This window comes from Lipotes vexillifer, unplaced genomic scaffold, assembly GCF_000442215.2.
Source record: "Lipotes vexillifer unplaced genomic scaffold, Lipotes_vexillifer_v1.1 scaffold34, whole genome shotgun sequence".
Lineage (NCBI taxonomy): Eukaryota > Metazoa > Chordata > Mammalia > Artiodactyla > Lipotidae > Lipotes > Lipotes vexillifer.
The window spans coordinates 776,784-797,199 of NW_006776832.1; the positions used below are offsets into that span (position 1 = coordinate 776,784).

The following is a 20,416-nucleotide window of genomic DNA, read 5'->3' on the forward strand; positions in this document are numbered from 1 at the left end:
TGGCATGTGGGATCTTCCCGGACCGGGGCACGAACCCGTGTCCCCTGCATCGGCAGGCGGACTCTCAACCACTGCGCCACCAGGGAAGAGCCCCATGGCTGCTTTTTGATGCAGTCTTTTTTTCAGTCCCCGCCTCCACACATACACCTCAGCTCTGCCATGACACTGAACTACTTGTAGTTTCTGGAGTAGACCTTGTTATCGCATGCTTTGTTTCCCATCTTCCTCCATCCTGACTGCCCTTTCTCTTCTTGGCTTACTCCTGTCGGCCCCTTTGATACGCTACTTACATCATCTTCAGACTGGGTCTGTCTCCTGTTTGGCTTACAGGGCACCCTCAGCTATTTCTCTTCCACCTTGTATTGAAATGATTGGTCTGTTGGCCTGTCATCTTTGAGGCAGAACAAACTTTCTTGGCTAGCATATAGTAAGTGCTTAGAAAATGCTTGAACTGATGTGATTCTTCTCATAAAGTGTTTTCAATAGTATCGGATTTTGAATAGTGATTTTGGCCTTTGTTTCTTCTACCCATAAGTAGTAACTCCTGTATAAAGATAGGAGTTACTGTCTTTTGGCCACGGTATTAGACCAGGGATCAAATCCCAGCCCTGCTCCTTCTAACAGTGACACTTTGAGCCATTGCTTAATTCTCTAAGCCTTATCTGTTATAGAACGGTAATATTTATTATTGGTACTGCCTCATAACAATAGTGTGTAAATTTAGATGAGGTCATCTATAAAGTATTTAGCAAAGATCTAGTCAGTACTCAGTAATGTTAATTGTATTATTAGGGCAGAAGAATGAAAACCAGTTCCTAAAGAGCCAGAAGACTTAAATGGTCCATGAGGATGGGGCATATGACCATTGTTTTAATATTTAGTTCATAATAAGTTTTAAAACTTGAGTGTACTTACAAATTACCTGGGTGTTAGTTGAAAATATGGTTCCATAGACCCAATAGGTCTGAGTAGACTGTCCAGAGATCTGTATTTTTAATTAATATTCTGATTGATTCTAGACTACCCATGGAACACACTTTAGAAACCGTAGTGTTTCACGAAAGCACTGAATTTAGGTTCTCTACCTATGAGACAGATAACATGAGATGAGAATTTAGTAAGAGAAAATCAAGTTGAAAGAGGAACAAATGATCTAAAGGCAGGAATAATAAAACATGTTGCCAAGAAATGCAAGTTTCGGATGTTTAATGACTCGTTATCTCTTCACTTTTAATTCAGGATGTCTGAACAAGGACGGACAATCATCTTCTCCATCCATCAGCCTCGTTATTCCATCTTCAAGTTGTTTGATAGCCTTACCTTGTTGGCCTCAGGAAGACTAATGTTCCACGGGCCTGCTCAGGAGGCCTTGGGTTACTTTGCATCCACTGGTATGGTTGACTTCTTTAGGAAGTAAGATCCTTCATTAATAGTATCCTAAAGGAGAGCAAAGGGGTCACCTGGAGTGCTGTTTGATCTTTGAGTAGATACAGTAGATACACCATGGTTTCCACTACTCTGAAACATCTTCAGTTAGTTTAGTTCTAGTTTTCCACTTTGCAGTGCCAGCTTGTTATTTAGGTATCTTTTCCTGTCCTGTTTGAGTGTGAGTGTGAGTGTGAGTGTGTGTGTATTTCTGCTGGGTCTGTATCTGTTCTTCTCAGTTCTGGTGACCTTTCCCTAACAGTTCAATAAATATATTGGCCTCGTAGCCACTTATCTGTCAGTTGAATATTCTTGGAAAGGCCTAATGTCCCTACAGTATTTGTCTTCTTGACCATGATAGAGATTAGGCTTTATCATGTTTTTCCCTTACATGGGATGTTGATCTACCTTGATTGGGGGTTCGTGGAGATGCTACTTAATTTTCTAGTAACATTAGATTGCAGATTTAGCGTGTGTGTGAATTACCGGTCAATATAATGGCTAGTCGTAAGTCTGACTTCAATGGGCCAACATTCTGATGGCTCTGGACTGCCTGGTTCTGTTTAAATGGAAATATGTAATTTTTTTGTGACTATGCAATCTGCTTCACTTTAGAGATCCTTGGATATGATTATAGATGATGCTCCATGAACTCAAATATAGTTTTAGATACTTGCTAACCACATTTTAAAATGTTTTGGTTTAATCTCTATCATTTAAAACTAAGAAGCCTTGCATGGGTCTAGGGAGTTTAGCGGGGCTGAACCTAAGGATCAGACTGCAGGCCAAGCTGAGTTCAGATAATCATGTTGCTTCTGAGTCTGAGCTCGTGCTGCTTGCTGCACGACAGGCCAGTATATCAGGAGATGAGCTGTTGGGACAAGGAATAGAGACTTTATTCAGAAAGCCAGCAGACCGAGAAGGTGGTGGACTAGTGTCCCAAAGAACTATCTTCCCCATGTTAGAATTCAGGCTTCTTTTATACTAAAAGGGAAGGGGGTGTGGCTGGTTGTTGAAAACTTCTTAGTGTCGGAATCCTTTGTTCTTGCAGCTGTCCATGTAGGTCTGGTCATGGTGTTCCTGTAAACCTCCAACAAGACAAACGTTATTCTCTGTTCTGCAACTTCTTATCTCTATATGAATGGAAAAGTGTTCCACCTTTAAAGATCAGACCCTTGAGAATGGGCTATCCCGAATATTTCAGGCTATAGGCAACATTCCTAACTTGTAGCAGAAGCAATAGAATACAAAGGTTAAAGTAAAAGAAACAGATCCAATATGGAGTCAGATTTGTTCTTCCCTATTACAGTGCCACAAGAAGTCAAGGTAAGCATTCAGCTATGCTGTGCCAGCCACATTCTCTTGAGAATGATGTTCTGTGATTTGTTCTCTATATTGGAATTACAGGAGCATAGCAGAGGACCATTTGGACCTGAATTTAATAGGGGCAAAAGCAGTCATTGCTAAAGTGGGTACTGGCATTCTAGCAGTCCCCAGGTGAACTTGGAGAGCAGAACATATCCCAGGCCTCTCCCAAACACAGTCGTGCTATGCCTTAGCTGGCTTTAAGGGGCATTAATTCTTCTATAGCTTTTTTTTTTTTTTTTTCTTGGACCTATATCTAGATTTCTGAAGCAGCTCTGATAAGCACCGGAGCATACTGATAGCTGTTTCAGGTCTCATGAATTGTGATGGGTAAGGACCAAGCACTAACAGAAGACTTGCTCAGAGTCCAAGGTTGGTTTGGAGTGCGCTGTTTTGTGAAGAGTCAGAAAACTGTTGAAATACTGTGCGATTAAAAGGAAGCGGTAAATTAGTGAGGGGAGAAGAGAGAAGAAAAGTGAGGGAGAAATTGTTAGATCCTGTCTCTCCCAGCAACGCCTCCCTCACCCACTGAGTCTTTATTTCCCAAGACTGTCACGTTTGTGTACCTGAGTTACCTTCTTTTGCAGGTTACCACTGTGAGCCCTATAATAACCCTGCAGACTTCTTCCTGGACGTCATTAATGGAGACTCCTGTGCTGTGCTGTTAAACAGAGAAGACACAGACGGTGAAGGTAAGCAGATGTGTTGAGAGTCACAGATTATTGCCTGATTGAGTTGGCTGAAGCTTAGCAACGTGGTAGCTCACTTAAACATGGCTGTGTGAATTTACATCAGTGCTGTCCTCTGATACGGGTTGTCCCAGTTTGTTTGGCTGCTGTAACAAAAATACCATAGACTGGGTGGTTTAAACAATAAACATTTATTTCTCACAGTTCCGGAGGCTGGAAGTCCAAGATCAAGGTGCCAGCAGATTCGGTGTCTGTTGAGGACCTGCTTCCTGGTTCATAGATGAGCGACCATATTATTGCCTCCTCATGTGGTGGGAGTGCAGAGGCCCCTCTGGGGCCTCTTTCATAAGGGTACTAATCCCACTCCTGAGGGGTCCACCCTTATGACCTAATCATCCCTCAAAGGCCTTGCCTTCAGATACCATCACAGTGGGGATTGGGTTTCAGCATTTGAAGTTTGGGGGCACACAAACATTCAATCTCATAGCATCAGTCAACACAGATTTTGTTGTCTGTGAGAGTGCTGTTTTTGATTTAATCTGTAAATGAGCATTTATAGGATGGTGTCAGTTCTAAGGGCAGTTCCCATTTTTTAAAAAGTGCCCATTGTTTACATAGTGGCGCCTTGGTATCCATGGGGGATTGGTTTCAGAACTCCCCCGCTCCCCTCCCCGCAGATAACAGAATCCAAGGGTGCTCGAGTCCCTTACAGTAGGCCCTCCCTATCCCCTGGGTTCAACGTCTGCAGATACAGAGGGCCAACTGTATAGTGTTTTGCAATAAGAAACTTGGCAGTTTATGCATTTGCACATTGTAAAAAGCAAAGACCAGGTTTTTTTATTAGGAATTATAACTCCATATGGTGAGCAGTGTATTTTAAAAGAGTTAGGGTCCAAATGTTATAATTAGGAAAAGATCAGTGAGTTTGCTGTGTCCGTAAGTTTACGGAAGTAGGCCAATTCACTCCGTTTTTCTACTTTGTAAAGCAGTGACAGATCTCATAATTTTTTACACTCAAGCTTTAGAATGAAGGTACTAGGGAAGAATCTAAGAAAGGGGTTACAGAAAAATGGACTAAGTCAGCTGTTATTTTGTTAATAATGTTTCCCTTCTTTATCCACTTTTATTCCAAAGCCAAGGAGACTGAAGAGCCTTCCAAGACAGATACTCCACTCGTAGGAAAATTAACTGAGTTTTATGCCAGCTCCTCCTTCTTCAAGGAAACAAAAGCTGAGTTAGAGCAACTCTCAGGGGGTCAGAAAAAGAAGATTTCAGTCTACAAGGAGATCGCCTACGCCACCTCCTTCTGTCATCAGCTTAGATGGATTTCCAGGCGTTCATTCAAAAACTTACTGGGTAATCCCCAGGCTTCTATAGCTCAGGTAACCTGGCAGAGTCTTCTCATTATGCTGTAAAATACTCATTTGGGGGCATTAGGTTCTGATACAATCTATTTTAGGATACGCTTACCTTCTACCCACACTTTTATGTATTTATTTATCCCCATTCCATTTGGGGTATAGAAACAAGTAAAACCCAATTAAGTTTTTACTTACAGAAGATTTCTTTTGTTTTAATCTTTTTTTTTTTTTTTTCTTTTTTTCTTTTTGGCGGTACGCAGGCCTCTCACTGTTGTGGCCTCTCCCGTTGCGGAGCACAGGCTCCGGACGCGCAGGCCCAGCGGCCATGGCCCACGGGCCCAGCCGCTCCGCGGCATGTGGGATCCTCCCGGACCGGGGCACGAACCCCCCCCGCGTCCCCTGCATCGGCAGGCGGACTCTCAACCCCTGCGCCACCAGGGAAGCCCAGAAGATTTCTTTTTTAATGGGTTGTTTTCTTTGGACTATCTAATTCAGAATTTTGGTCGATTTAGACAAGCTGTAATGGATCATCCTTGTAGAAAAAAATTGTTTTTCATAAATTGTGAAGTAAAGGAAATGTCTGACCACATCTGGGGTTTTCTGGTGGCTGCACACGTTCATTTCCTGATGCATTCAACAAGTTCTTACTGATCATGTGCTGCATTTTGGAGCTTGTACAGAGCAGTGAACAAAGTGGGCGAAAATAAAATCCCTGCTGTCGTGGAGCTTGTTTCCTTATGAGGAGAGACAGATGATGAATTCATATAGCAGTAAGATATATGGCATGTCAGGTGGTAAAAAGGGCTAGGAAGAGAGTTTAAGCAGAGAAGTGGAGAAAGGAAGAGAAAGAGAGAAGAAAAGGAAGGGCGGGGAGAGGAAGAGCAAGGGAAGGGGTTGGTTTGCATCTTACTTCAGGTGGAAAGTGGCCAGGGAAGCTTTCAGCTCAGTGTGATGTCCCTGAGGGCTGTAGGGCTGGCCACTGTCTGCGCAAAGAGCCCGTGTGCAAATGCTGTTCCTTATGAGTGACCTTCCTCGTGGAAGGGTTCTGATCTTAGGAGAGCGCTGGACACCTAAAACAGCATGAGGTTAACGCAGAGGTAGCAAGCCGACTTGAATTCTGTTCAGTAAGGCTCCACTGTCAGACTGACTTTCTCTTAAGCTGAAATCATGTTCTTTTTCTCTTTCGGCTGACTCCGTTGATAGTTGTTGATAATTACTCCTTCATGATTTTTCTGCTTTTTTTTTTTTTTTTGTGGTACACGGGCCTCTCACTGTTGTGGCCTCTCCCGTTGCGGAGCACACGCTCCGGACGCGCAGGCTCAGCGGCCGTGGCTCACGGGCCTAGCCGCTCCACGGCATGTGGAATCCTCCCGGACCGGGGCACGAACCCGCGTCCCCTGCATCGGCAGGTGGACTCTCAACCACTGCGCCACCAGGGAAGCCCTTTTTCTGTTATTCTTAAGCCCTCTGTCATCCAAAATCCTCATATTCCCAGTTCATTGGTCCATCCTTTCTAAGGAAGTCAGTTTAGCCAGTTATTTTGGGGTTGGCCGATTTTATTAGCACTGAACTTCTGCCAAGTGCTAAAAGATGGCATGTTGTCGTCTCCAGTGAAACATCACTGACTTCTTACCACATATACACCATCATTTTCATACCGCAGTACTGTCGCCTCCTAAGTATTAATGCCAAGAGCCTGTATCCCTCTTTGAGACATACTGCTAATTGCTCCAAACAGTTCTGTACTTGTTATTTGGCATTTCTGTCAGAACATGAACACTTCTGTGTACTTTCAATCAAGGGTATGTTTTTATCCTTTTAGAGTAGGTTTGATGTCATTTGGGAACAAATTCTGTTAAGTAAGGTCAACCTGGTTATCCATTGTTCGACTGTGAGATGATATATGGCAGGTGATTCTTAGTTTGATTTATGCATTAGATTTTTTTATTTGGAAAATAAATTTCTCTTGCCTCTAAAAGTGGTTTCTAAATGCCTTGTCCAAGTCACATACTGTCGGCCCTCAGTATCCCGGGTTCCACGCACGCTGAGGTTGGAGGAACCCATGGGTGCGGAGGACTGACTGTACGACTCCATTTTATACAAGGGGTTGGAGCATGTGTGGATTTTGATATCCACGAGGATCCTGGAGCCAGTCCCCTGCCGCTACTAAGGGATGACTCCATATGGCAGTTCAGGGCAGGGGCGATTAGAATGTGGGGCTCTTTGTAATAGTACACCAGGTTTCTGCACCTTCTGGGTCTAGGCTTTCTTCAGATGCAAACCCCAGGCCTAGTGCCTCCAAGTTGCACATTCAGCCTACTTACCTCCTCAGTGACCTCAGTTCCACAAAAGGAATCCCAACAATGTTCAGAGCGGTGGCAGTCTTGCAGAACAGGGATAGAACCTCGCATCTCCCTGAGCCTCTGCATGGGGTCGGGGGGACTCTTCTCCAGATGTGTCAACGCTGGAATGTTAGCTTAAGACAGGAGTAAGCAAACCTTTTTTGTAAAGGGTCACAGGGTAAATACTTTCGGCTCTGCAGCTCATGTGGTCTTTGTCTCAAGTAGTCAAGTCTGCCGTTTTAGCAAGAAAGCAGCCATACATACATTTAAAAAAATGAACATGGCTGTGTTCCAATCAAACTTTATTCACGGACACTGAAATATGAATTGTATGTAAATTTCATGTGGCAAGAAATATTCTTCTTTTTTTTTCTTTCAACCATTAATAGAAGGGTAAAAAACTATGCTTTGCTAGTGGACTGAACGAGGCCTGGGGGCCATGGCTTGCTGACTTCTGGTTTCGCGCTTTTTATAATCTTGTGAGTGTGTCTTTTATTTCTCTAAGTGTTTGGATGTGGAGCTGTTACAATGTTTCATGGCTTCCTGTTGATAAATCTGGTATGGGTAGTCTTACAGCCATACTTAGGTTTGAACGAGTCATTTACATGAGTAAGACTTTGCTTCTGGTAATGCATTTTTTTTTTTTTTTTTTTTTTCCTTGCGTTATGCGGGCCTCTCACTGTTGTGGCCTCTCCCATTTGCGGAGCACAGGCTCCGGACGCGCAGGCTCAGTGGCCATGGCTCACGGGCCCAGCCGCTCCGCGGCACGTGGGATCTTCCCGAAACGGGGCACGAACCCGCGTCTCCTGCATCGGCAGGCGGACTCTCAAGCACTGCGCCACCAGGGAAGCCCCTGGTAATGCATTTTAACCAAAGGTTGTCTTTGGAAGATATTGGAATGAATGGATTATATCTGTATGAGAAGATTTAATGTTCATTTAATGTGCCAAAGGTTTCCTGATCAAATCAACTTGGAAAATACTATCATATCTCTTGGAGATTCACTGTTTCTATTAGCACATTTAACATTTGGCTATGGATTAATGTTTTCAGTGACAGCCGTAAACATCCCTTAGAATCCACCTTGAGAAATGTTGACAAACACATTTGAACAAAGATAGAATAACACATTTAGGAAATTTCTTTTCAAAAGAAGCCAGCTGCACAGAACTCATACGATAGAATTTCTTTGCTCCATTAAGCAATGTTTAGTTTTCCTGTTTATTTTCTTCTCCTTGATGTAAGAAGGAAAAACATAGACGCACCTTGTAAAACCATGACAAAATTATGAGATTAATCATTTTGTCAATATGTTTGAAAAGTTTCCTTGAAAATACTTTTAGAATTTTGAAACCTTTAGGAAACATCCAAACGATAAAACTGACAGTCTGTTAACATAAGTTACTAAGTTTGAATGTAGAAGAAACAAAGCATGTAGAGTGTCCAATTTTAAAAGTCTGACTATTCTTATAGTTATACAAGGTGAAAGTATAGACTTTGTGTACATGTGCATGCACACATGCTGATGGGATTATTATTATTTATTTTGGAAGCTTGATCTGCTGACGTGAAGTATAGTATATATATATTTTTTTTTTATAAATTTATTTTTATTTATTTATTTATTTTTGGCTGCACGGGGTCTTCGCTGCTGCGCGCGGGTTTTCTCTAGTTGCGGCGAGTGGGGGCTACTCTTCTTTGCGGTGCGTGGGCTTCTCATTGCGGTGGCTTCTCTTGTTGCGGAGCACGGGCTCTAGGCACCCGGGCTTCAGTAGTTGTGGCTCGAGGGCTCTAGAGCGCAAGCTCAGTAGTTGTGGCGCACGGGCTTAGTTGCTCCGCGGCATGTGGGATCTTTCCGGACCAGGGCTTGAACCTGTGTCCGTTGCATTGGCCGGCAGATTCTTAACCGCACTGCGCCACCAGGGAAGCCCAAACTATAGTATATTTTGAAGGTAATTAAACTATGCCAGGGTAACAGACTTTTTTTTTCAAAGTTCTGACTGTCTTTTTTAGCAAGGCAATTTTTAAGGACATCTCAAATCATATTCTTTTCAGACTGGTCTTCACGAGCTGGTCTTCACAGGTCATGATCCTCTTTTGCAATTTTGTTTGCTTCATGCCAGAAGTGTCTTGACAAGTTACTTCAAGTCTTGATACTACTGCACTGTTGTAGGACTGAGGTGTTTTTTTGTTTTGTTTTGTTTTTAAACTTTGCAGGTTCCAAGGTACATGGTGGAATATTTTGTTTTCTTTAGGTTATCATTTACTATATTTTAAAATTCATTTAATTAAATTTAATTATAAAGTACAATAAGTAGAATTTCCTTAAATAAATTATAATGTAACCCTTAACCCTTCGCTTAAGAGACAGTTTGTCAGTCTTAAAAACCAAAGTGATGTTTATCCAGTCTTCTTAGGAGTCATCAAACAAGAGTGAGTGGGTGAAGGTAGGTAAGAGTTGCAAAGCATTGGCAGCTTAGTCCTGCTGTTGGCTGTAGGCCCTCTGGGCTGAGGGTGCTGGAGAAGCAGTGACAGGAGGGTGGGTAATGGATGCACTCGGGTGCCCTCAGAGAAAGCTGGCTGAATGCTTTGGTGACAGTGACAGTGCACTTTTCCAGTGCAGGCGTGGACTCTCCCGACCCCTACTTCCTTATTTTGCAAAATTACATTGTTAGAATTTTTTTCACGTGTGTTTTAAAATTTTTGTTCATTTTTATTTATTTTTCATGTTAAGAGTAAAGATATCCTGTTTTTATTGGAGCCTCTTGAAATATCACACTATGCATGTTCACTAGCACAAAGGTTGAGAGTTCAGGCCAGAACTCTTAGCCACCTGGACTTTATTTTACCCCCCAGACTGTTTTGCTAGGTGCTTGCATTGTTCTGCTACACTCTACGGCATTCCCAGGCCCAGTAGCCTGAACTGGACCATGAACTGGCAGGGCCTGGTAAAGCACTGGGAGAAATCTTAGCTTTTCTACTTTGTCGCCTGTCAGTCTCCCTAGCACACAGATAAATTATTTTTATTCCAATTTAAAAAGTAGTCTAATAACATACACTGTTTTATATTTTCCCAAGGACCACTATGGCCAAGCCATTTAAAATACTTATATCAATGGAGAGTTTCATTATGTAGCCAGATATAGTTTAATAATAATGTGTTAAGTTTTTACCTTTAATTGAAATTCTTTTTTTCTTTTTGAAAAGATAATTGTAACAGTCGTTCTGGGACTGGTTATAGGTGCCATTTTCTACGATCTAAAAAATGATCCTGCAGGAATCCAGAACAGGTGAGTAAATTTGGCCCTTGTTTTTGAGAATGTGCTGTTACTTTTCTTTCAAGCTTATGAAAATCCATTACGAATTTGAATTTGAGATAAGCAAAGGGTAAATTGAGGAGTAGGATAAGTCAGAGAATTGAAAACTGAATGGAAGAATTAATTATTTACTGCTAAAATATACAGAACATAAAATTTACCCTCTTAACCAATTTTAAGTGTCCAGTTCAGTGGCATTAATTACATTCACGTTATTGTTCAGCCCTCCCCACCTTCCGACTCCAGAACTTTTTCAGCTTCCCAAACTGTATCTCTGTACCCACTGAGCAAGAGTTCCCTGTTCTCCCTTTCCCCAGCCCCTGGAAATCACCATTATACTTTCTGTCTCTGATTTTAAGTATTCTAAGTACCTCATATAAGTGGAATCATGGAGTATTTGTCTTTTTGGTGACTGGCTTTATTGCCCTTAGCATAATACCTTCAAGGTTCATTCATGTTGTAGCATGTGTCAGAACTTCTTTCTTTTTAAAGACTGAATAATACTCCATTGTACGGATATACCACATTTTGTGTATCGATTTATCTGTCCACGGACACTGGTTTGTTTCCACTTTTTGGCTGTTGTGTATGATGCTGCTATGAACATGGATGTACAAATAAATATCTGTTTGAGTCTCTGCTTTAAATTCTTTTGGGTATATCTGCAGAAGTGGAATTACTGGATCATTTGGTAATTCCATTAATTTTTTGAAGAATTGCTATCCTGTCTTCTACGGTAGCTACCTATGTTGCATTTCTACCAGTAGTGCACAGGGTTTCAGTTTCGCCCCAGCCTTACCAACACTTATTTTTTCTTTTGTTTTTTTTTTTTTTTTTAATAGCTACCCTCATTAGTGGACAGTGGTATCTCATTGTGGTTTTGATTTGCATTTTCCTAATGATTATTGTATTGTTGAGCATCTTTTCATATGCACATTGGCCATTTGTGTTTCTTCTTTGGAAGCATGTCTATTGAAGTTCTTTAACCATCCTTTTTTTTTTTTTTTTTTTTTTTTGCGGTACGCGGGCCTCTCACTGTTGTGGCCCGCCCCTCCACACCCCATTGCGGAGCACAGGCTCCGGACGCGCAGGCTCAGCGGCCATGGCTCACGGGCCCAGCCGCTCCGCAGCATGTGGGATCTTCCCGGACCAGGGCACGAACCTGCGTCTCTTGCATCGGCAGGCGGACGCTCAGCCACTGTGCCACCAGGGAAACCCTAACCATCTTTTAATTGGATTTTTTTAAGATTGTTGAGCTGTTAAATTCCTTATATGTTCTGGATATGAACCCCTTATCAGATATAAACTTGCAAGTATTTTCTGCCATTCTGTGTGTTGTCTTTTCATTCTGTTGGTGTGTCATTTATTTAATTATTTATTTCGGCTGCGCCGGATTGTAGTTACGGCACGCGGGATCATTTAGTTGCGGCATGCGGACTTCTTAGTTGTGGCGTGCAGCCTCCTGAGTTGAGGCATGCATGCGGGATCTAGTTCTCCCACCAGGGATTGAACCTGGGCCCTCTGCATTGGGAGCGCAGAGTCTGACCCACTGGACCACCAGGGAAGTCCCTGTTGGTGTGTGTGTCCTTTGATACACAAAAGTTTTAAAATTTGACATAGTTCAGTTTATCTGTTTTTTTCTTTTGTTGCCTGTGAGTTAATTTCCTTTTAAGGTTTTGATTTGTTTGACATGGGGTGGTGGCGGGGACTCAGTTTTTTTCTGTTGTAGGGTTAGTACTTACGTTAGTTTACCTTACCTGGTTTCGGTCATAACGTGCCGTTAAAGCTGTGTTTCCTGATGAGACTTTGTAATAGACCACAACATGCTCTGAATAGAGGTGCTGAGCAGAGTGGAAGACCGCAGAGTTCTTGGCTTTGTTTATTGAGAGCCGCCCTGGGCCTGGCACTGTCCTCCGGGCTTTACATCCAGGGTCTCAGGTTACCCTCCCAGCCAAAGAAGTGGATGGTTTTATCCGCATTTCACTATTGAGCAAAGTTGTAGTAGCTTAAGTTGAATCTGTTTTGATATCTGGAAAAGGATGATTGTTTATGAAAGGAAGAACAAGCATAAAAGTCAATTCTTCACTCAGGTAAAGTAAGGCATCTCCTATGGGGCGTCAGATAGTGAGATAATTATTGGAGCTTTTTTCCAGAGTTATGTTATTGTTTTTCTTTTGATCTTCCCCGAGGGCTGTGTTCTTCTCTGGTTTATTCGAAAATTGCTAGTAATTGATGGTTTGTACCCTTTGTAGATGCCATATTTTCGTGAAGCACAGAGTATATAACACAGGAATCTAGAGCCTGTGGGTCTTTTGTGTTGTGCGGTGGGAAGCATTTGGAAAAAGATACTGGGAAGCCTGTCCGCAACTGGAATTTGAGACAGGAACTGGAAATCTAGTCATTAAAGCTCTTGGTAGAAGAATCCAGAGAAATTTAGAAGAGTGTTAACTGTTTCTTCAAGTGTTTTCTGGAAAAAGAGAGCATTGGAGCTATTTTAATTTGTATTTTTGACTTAAGCTTACTGCCGCTTTTTATCATTTGAAATTGCCCTGGAGGCCAGTGTGGTTTGGTTCTCTTTTTGTGGGAATGAATTATTCCAGGGAGATGCTCTCTTTGTTCTTTCTCTAACCTGTATAATGATGTATGGAATATGAGCTTCTTTGACCTGACAACTACCTTACAGAGTTGTGGAGATAGCTAAACAAATAAATGTATATTAAGGGAAGAGATATTTTAAGAATATTTGCATCAATAAGCAGATATTACAGACATGAATTACCACCTTGAAAAGAAATAGAATACATTAAATTCATTAACAATAAAATCTGTTTAGTATAAAATAAATTATCGTGTGATTTAGGAGGAATTTCACTATGTACTGGTTCAAAATCTTTATGAACATTATTGTACTGTTAGATGTAACACTTAACAAATTGAGCTGAATTGTTGCCATGTCCTGTGTTTCTGAAATTAGCTTTTATGTTGATATTAGGCTTATTTGTGTGCAGAAAGTAGCATAGTTGCTTGCATTATAGGCCTGGATTTTTTCCATTTATTTTTTGTATAAACATTTACTTATTTACTTATTTACTTATTTATTTGGCTGCGTCGGGTCTTAGTTGCGGCATGCGGGATCTTTAGTTGCGACACACGGACTCTTCATTGCAGTGCATGGGCTTCCCTCTAGTTGCGGTGTGCGGGCTCCCAGAGCGCACGGGCTCAGTAGTTACGGTGCACGAGCTTCTCTTTAGTTGTAGCGCATGGGCTCCAGGGCACGCAGGCTCAGTAGTTGCAGCGCACAGACTTAGTTGCCCTGAGACATGTGGGATCTTAGTTCCTTGACCAGGGATTGAACCCGCGTCCCCTGCATTGGAAGGTGGATTCCTTTTTTTTTTTTTTTCCTTTTAATAAATAAATAAATTTTTGGCTGCATTGGATCTTTGTTCCTTCACACGGGCTTTCTCTAGTTGCGGCAAGTGGGGGCTACTCTTCCTTGCGGTGCGTGGGCTTCTCATTGCGGTGGCTTCTCTTGTTGCGGAGCACGGGCTCTAGGCGCGCAGGCTTCAGTAGTTGTGGCACATGGGCTTAGGGCGCAGGCTCAGTAGTTGTGGCGCATGGGCTTAGCTGCTCTGCGCCATGTGGGATCTTGCCAGACCAGGGCTCGAACCCGTGTCCCCTGCACTGGCAGGCGGATTCTTAACCACCGCGCCACCAGGGAAGTCCCTAAACATTTACTTTTAAAACAGCCTGTTCCTTATGTTCTTTATTTTGGGAGGAGGGAGTGTTAAAACCAATTACTGAGTGTCTGTGGACTCTTTTTTTTAGAGGGTTATACACTTGGGTTTACATTTTAAAAAGTTCTCTTATTTGTGTGTCATTTAAATGATGTGCTGCCTCATCTCTTTTCGTTTCAACTCACATCCTCAATGTCAATTAAATCATTTGGTTAGGAAGGAAAGCCCAACAGCATTTCAGGACTGTGGGCATGCTTTCATAAAATTCATATTTCTGTCAAAGTGTAGATTAAGTGAGTACTTTCCTTTTTAAACTTCAGTTATTTTACTGAGAGAGAAGCATTAATAGTCTTCCTTTTCTCATAGGTGCACAAATTAGTTTTTCCTTTATGAGCATTATTTTGGGGGTTTTTTTTTGAGCCCGTTGGAAAGAAACCCCATTGGCAGTGGGTGGTCAAGGAGACTATCAAGGCTGTGCTGGTGGTTGTGAGGTGGATTATACAATAAGGTGTCCCCCCACAGTCTTTCATTTTGCCTCGTCTTAGTTTCTTCTTTACTCAGCTTTTGGAGAAGTGGCTAACAGAGGTTTTTAACCTTTGCAAGCTTTATTTGGCTTACTGTTTCTCTGTTCATACATTAGGAACTGCAGTTGGCATTTTGTTAGTTAAAATCCAAGGTGATAGTATTTTTGTGACCTGTGTAATTGTCAGCTTGGCTGCCACAGACTGTGCCAAAGATCCACAGACTGGGTGGCTTAAACCACAGAAATTCATTTCTCGCAATTTTGGGAATCAGGTTGCCAGCATGGTCGGGTTCTGAAGAGGCTCCTCTTCTGATTTGCTGCCTTCTGGCTGTGTCCTTGCGTGGCAGAGAGCGAGCTCTGATGTCTCTCCCTTTTCTTCTAAGGGCACTAATCCATTGCGAGGGCCCTACCCTCATGACCTTGTCTAAACCGGACCACCTCCCAAAGTCACCGTCTCTAAATGCCGTCACACTGAGGGTTAGGGCCTCGGCACAGGAATTTGGGGAGCACGCAATTCAGTCCGTAGCAGACTGGGTCACGAATTTCAAACTGTGCTATATGGAGTCCCAGGGGTATCGCTGCGGAGACACAGGGGTGAGGGAGTGACCTGATGGGGCTCATGCTTCCCTCTCAGTTTCAACCAGAGCACTTGTTTGTCTAATGTGTGTTAAGATGTCATTCGAGGGAAGAGTTTTGCAGGTAGTAGAAGGACCTAAGAATGTTTAATTGACCGCAGTGCTTTCGTTCCCTCTCTCCCATCACAGAGCCGGGGTCCTTTTCTTCCTGACCACCAACCAGTGTTTCAGCAGCGTGTCGGCCGTGGAGCTCCTGGTGGTCGAGAAAAAGCTCTTTATGTGAGTAGGTCTCTGTTTCAGGAAGGGGGCTACTGGTCAAACTGGTCAGATCCAGAATCAGGCCACGGCTTTGCCCTTGGGGCTCGCCAGTGTTCACTCAGAGGCTGGGAGGAGCATCCCGAGCACATGGGGCCTGATGCCAAGGGAAAGGGGAAAGAGGAGTTTCGAGTTCGGGGCCTAGCCCGCAAATCCACTGCTGCAGAGAAAGCAAGGAATAAAGAGGCTGGGAAGGATCTTTTGTTTTTAGCAAGTAAGAAGTCATGATGACTGTCACAAGGAAAGTTTGAGGGGCTTGGTAGAGAGAAGGTAGTGAGCTGAACAGTAAATTCAAGGTGGGGAGGTAAAGTTGACCGAGAATGTAGACCAAGCCCGCAGCGGAAGGGAGAACGGAAGGGCCAGAGGGCAGCCTTAAAATAAAAGGCGGGCTGTTCTGTTTCTTGTGTTTTTCCAAGTTGGAAGAGATTTGCATGTTTACATGTTGCGTGAAGGAATCATTAGAGAGGGAAGAATGAAGATCTTGGTGGAATAGTTTGGATTTACAGGAGGAAGCTCTCAGGAAGAGGACGGATCTAGAACTTCAGAGGGAAGAAAAGAGGACTTGATAGCTGACAGGGGTGTGTGGTTGGCAGGCATGATCATGGAAAGAAGTGCCATTTTCTTTTTTTTATCATGATACTGGAAGAAGTAAAAACAGATAAGTGACCCAAAGCTGCGTCTGAGGCTCGGAGAACAGCAACACCACCTTCTTGATAATTAGAAGCAGGGGAAAAGAAAAGCCGCTGTGACCACTGAGATCAGCTTCTGACATGCTGGCCTTCAAGGAGAGCCACTGTCGGAAGAGAGGGAGGCGATGCGGGACCCGTCCCCCTGGAGTGTGTGTTCGGAGGGCGAACTGGCCGGCATTTGCAGGGAGTTACGCAAGAGAAGAGGGGTCGCTGCACAGAGCCTTGGGGGGTGATGTCCCAGGGGAGGCGCACACGTGAGATGCGCCTGGCGCTGACAGGGATGAAGGGTGGTGCGTTAGCCTCGAGGGCGTGGAAGCTGTAGTTCTTAGATCCAGGGTGGCAGCAGAAATAGGTATAGCCAAGTCTTTGCCTTCTTAAACTAACGTAGGTTGTATGATGTGAATCTTTGTTTTTAGACATGAATATATCAGTGGATATTACAGAGTGTCATCTTACTTCTTTGGAAAACTGTTATCTGATTTACTCCCCATGAGGATGTTACCAAGTATTATATTTACTAGTATAACATACTTCCTGTTAGGTAAGCCGTGAAACGAAAGGTATGTGTTTTTAGTTCTTGGACGTGAGGGGACTTTTTGCAGGCGTGCTTTGGTTCTCAAAACTATAAATCAAGACCTGAGATAAGGAAGCATCTGTTCATTATGTACGCTCTGGAATAACTGTTCTCTGAGGAGATTTTTGCAAGACTTTTGCCGAAGTAATTTTAAAACTATTTATAAAGCTATACTTTATAAATAGAGATACTCTGTGTCATATACAAACATGGAAATAATTCCTAAAACTATTTGACACTATGTTGGAGGAGCTGGAGCTGGGATATTTATTACTTATCTATTTATATTTTGTGTGTGTGTGTGTGTGTGTGTGTGTCTGTGTGTGTGTGTGTGTGTGTGTGTGTGTGTGTGTATGAAGATAATGAAAGATAGTGACTTCTGGTAATAAAAATATTTGTTCGATAGATGTAGACAGATTGATTTTTTTTATGCATTGTGTTTAGGCTACACCCCAGGCTCATTGTATCAGAATTTCCATATATTTCTCACATACACACACACCAGAAATATTTCTTTTCTGACAAAGCACCATTGATTGAGTGTAAAATTCCATTTTACAAATAAGAGGTGTGTCATAAAGAATTAGGCATAGATCCTACATCCTCAGACTCCTAACTGGTGTTCTTATGGCTGTTCCAAAATCTTCAGAGTTTTGTATGACCCACAGTATTAGCCTATTTTCGTTGACAAAGCAGTTTTATGAAACTTAATTTAACCCCGTCCTCAATCCCAGAGTTACAGGGTGATTTGTCTTGGGAGACTTGGATTATGGACACATCCCCCAGATTTTAAAACCACTGGGAAGGTGTGTAATCCTGACCTTCCCAGTATCTTCACTAATACATTTAAAACAAACAGTGAGTAATGTGGTGATGTCTAGGTAAAATGAATGTGGTCTTGGCAAGTTTCCTTCTTAGAAGAGAAGGCAGTAGAGTTCTGGCCAGTTTTGTTGCCTGCAGCTCTCCACCTCAGGCACTCAGAAATTGTTAATAATTACAAATAAAGAAGCACGAGTGTTACGTGGAAAAGTGCTTATGCAGTGAGCCTGTAAAAGAAAACTGCAGGACTTCCACGGTGGTGCAGTGGTTAAGAATCCACCTGCCGATGCAGGAGACACAGGTTCGATCCCTGGTCTGGGAAGATCCCACATGCCATGGAACAACTAAGCCCGCGCCCCACAACTACTGAGCCCGTGCACCACAGCTGCTGAAGCCTGCACACCTAAAGCCCGTGCTCCGCAACAAGAGAAGCCACCGCAACGAGAAGCCCGTGCACTGCAACCAAGAGTAGCCCCTACTCGCCGCAACTAGAGGAAGCCTGCGTGCAGCAACGAAGATGCAACAGAGCCAGAAATAAAATAAATAAATTAAAAAAAAAAAAGAAAACTGCATATAGCATATAGCTTCCTACAGTTATATCGGGGGGAACAATGAAAGTGGTGACCCAGGGTGGTTGGATAGAGGATGAATTTTTTCCCATCTGATACTGGTTTCTCAAAATATAGTGTTATTTGCACAGTAACAGTCTCCAGTACACCGTGATGTAGACAGATGGATTAACCCCCTCTTTGCTCCCTAAGGATTGAAACCACAGGTGGAGGCCTTCTTCATCATGATGTTTACCTTGATGATGGTGGCTTATTCAGCCAGTTCAATGGCACTGGCCATAGCAGCAGGTCAGAGCGTGGTATCCATAGCAACGCTTCTCATGACCATCTCTTTTGTGTTTATGATGGTGAGTATGAACTGTGCTTCCCTGAGACGCAGTTATTTCCCTTTGTTCTCCCGGATTCACCTATCCTGTAAAATCTGCTTGAGGATTCTGTAAATCCTTTTGCTTTAAGGAGGCCGTATATTGAAGTATAGCTTATATTATTAGAGAACGTACCAGCTTTTTCTTCATCTTACCCAGCCTTTTTTGCTACTGTTCTAAGATAGTTGTTATAACCTTAGTTAACATGTTGTTACCGATGAGCTTTAAAAAGATGCCTCTTGGTCACATATCGTGAAAGCTTGATCGATTGGGACTTTAAAAACCAGAGAAACTTTGATTTTTCAAATTTAAAAAAATTGTAGAAATGACAGGCTCATTGTTTGACTTCCCCGCTGGTGTGAGAGAACTGCTGGCTTGTTTAACTGGCCGCTGAGATGGTTTGGTTGGAGGAACTACTCTCCAAGCAAGGGAGGAACTAAGTTCCATGAAAACAGCAGCATGCGGCATGGGCCTATGTTGTGTCCCTCCAGTATTTTGAAGAGGAGTGTTTTAAAAATACTGAACAATTCCAGTACTAGGTCCCCTCCTTTCTGGGTTCCTGACATTCCTTTATGTCAATATATTTCTGTTTACCTTTTTTAAACAGCTATTTAATCCTAACCTTACGTGGCCCTACGTTTTTTAAAATTAATTTTTGGCGGGCTTCCCTGGTGGCGCAGTGGTTGAGAGTCCACCTGCCGATGCAGGGGACGCGGGTTCGTGCCCCGGTCCGGGAGGATCCCACGTGCCGCGGTGCGTCTGGGCCCGTGAGCCATGGCCGCTGAGCCTGCGCGTCCGGAGCCTGTGCTCCGCAACGGGAGGGGCCACAACAGTGAAAAAAAAAAAAAAGAAAATTAATTTTTGGCTGCATTGGGTCTTTGTCGCTGTGCGCAGGCTTTCTCTAGTTGCGGCGAGTGGGGGCTACTCTTCGTTGCAGTGCGCAGGCTTCTCATTGCGGGGGCTTCTCTTGTTGCGGAGCACGGGCTCCAGGTGCAGCAGGCTTCAGTAGTTGTGGCACGCAGGCTCAGTAGTTGTGGCTCGCGGGCTGTAGAGCGCAGGCTCAGTAGTTGTGGCACATGGGCTTAGTTGCTCCGCGGCATGTGGGATCTTCCCGGACCAGGGCTCGAACCTGTGTCTCCTGCCTTGGCAGGCGGACTCTTAACCACTGCGCCACCAGGGAAGTCCCCGCAGCCCTACATTTTGCACGCACAAAGGTGATTCAATAGGTGAAGGGAACCAGTTACCACATTTCCCCACTAACATCAAGTAAACAGGAATGTGTAGCCTATTTACTTAATCCACATGCCCTTTCTGCTAGAGTAGCAGTACCTGTCTTTAAAAGGTAGGTAATTAGCACCAACTCTTGTCAAAGTTTAATTCTTCCATTTCTGAGTTTGAAAAGAACCAATCTAAACAGTATTGAGAAAGTGATCAATTTTATGTATATTTTCTATAATGTCATCTAATAAATGTTCTTCAAATATACAAATGTTTTATTTGATATATTAGATGCTTTGATTTGTTTTTATTTAAGGGTTTCTGTATAGAACTTTATAAACCAGTCATAAGACCGTATTTTACTCAGAGATGCTGTCTTATGTATTAAGCACTTGGTTAAGTCAAGTTTAAAACTATGTAGTCACACCAGGAACGCTGTCATTGTTATGCCCATCCCAGCATGCCTTGTGCCAGTTAGGAGGTGTTTTACGTGAACCTCTTCTCACGTAGCCGTCTCTTGCTGGAGCAGACCTTCC

General features: G+C 43.1%; 1 protein-coding gene across 3 annotated transcripts in view; it reads left to right on the plus strand.

The window, feature by feature from the left end:
- The window catches only part of ABCG2 (ATP binding cassette subfamily G member 2 (JR blood group)), a 148,909-nt gene that overhangs the window by 124,728 nt on the left and 3,765 nt on the right, over positions 1–20,416 (plus strand). For all 3 annotated transcript variants that reach the window (XM_007450678.1, XM_007450677.1, XM_007450679.1), the window contains exons 7-13: positions 1,240–1,391; positions 3,378–3,482; positions 4,614–4,861; positions 10,390–10,472; positions 15,521–15,610; positions 16,752–16,876; positions 18,490–18,644. In XM_007450678.1, the coding sequence (XP_007450740.1) occupies positions 1,240–1,391; positions 3,378–3,482; positions 4,614–4,861; positions 10,390–10,472; positions 15,521–15,610; positions 16,752–16,876; positions 18,490–18,644 (958 nt within the window). The remainder of the gene's footprint in view (positions 1–1,239; positions 1,392–3,377; positions 3,483–4,613; positions 4,862–10,389; positions 10,473–15,520; positions 15,611–16,751; positions 16,877–18,489; positions 18,645–20,416) is intronic.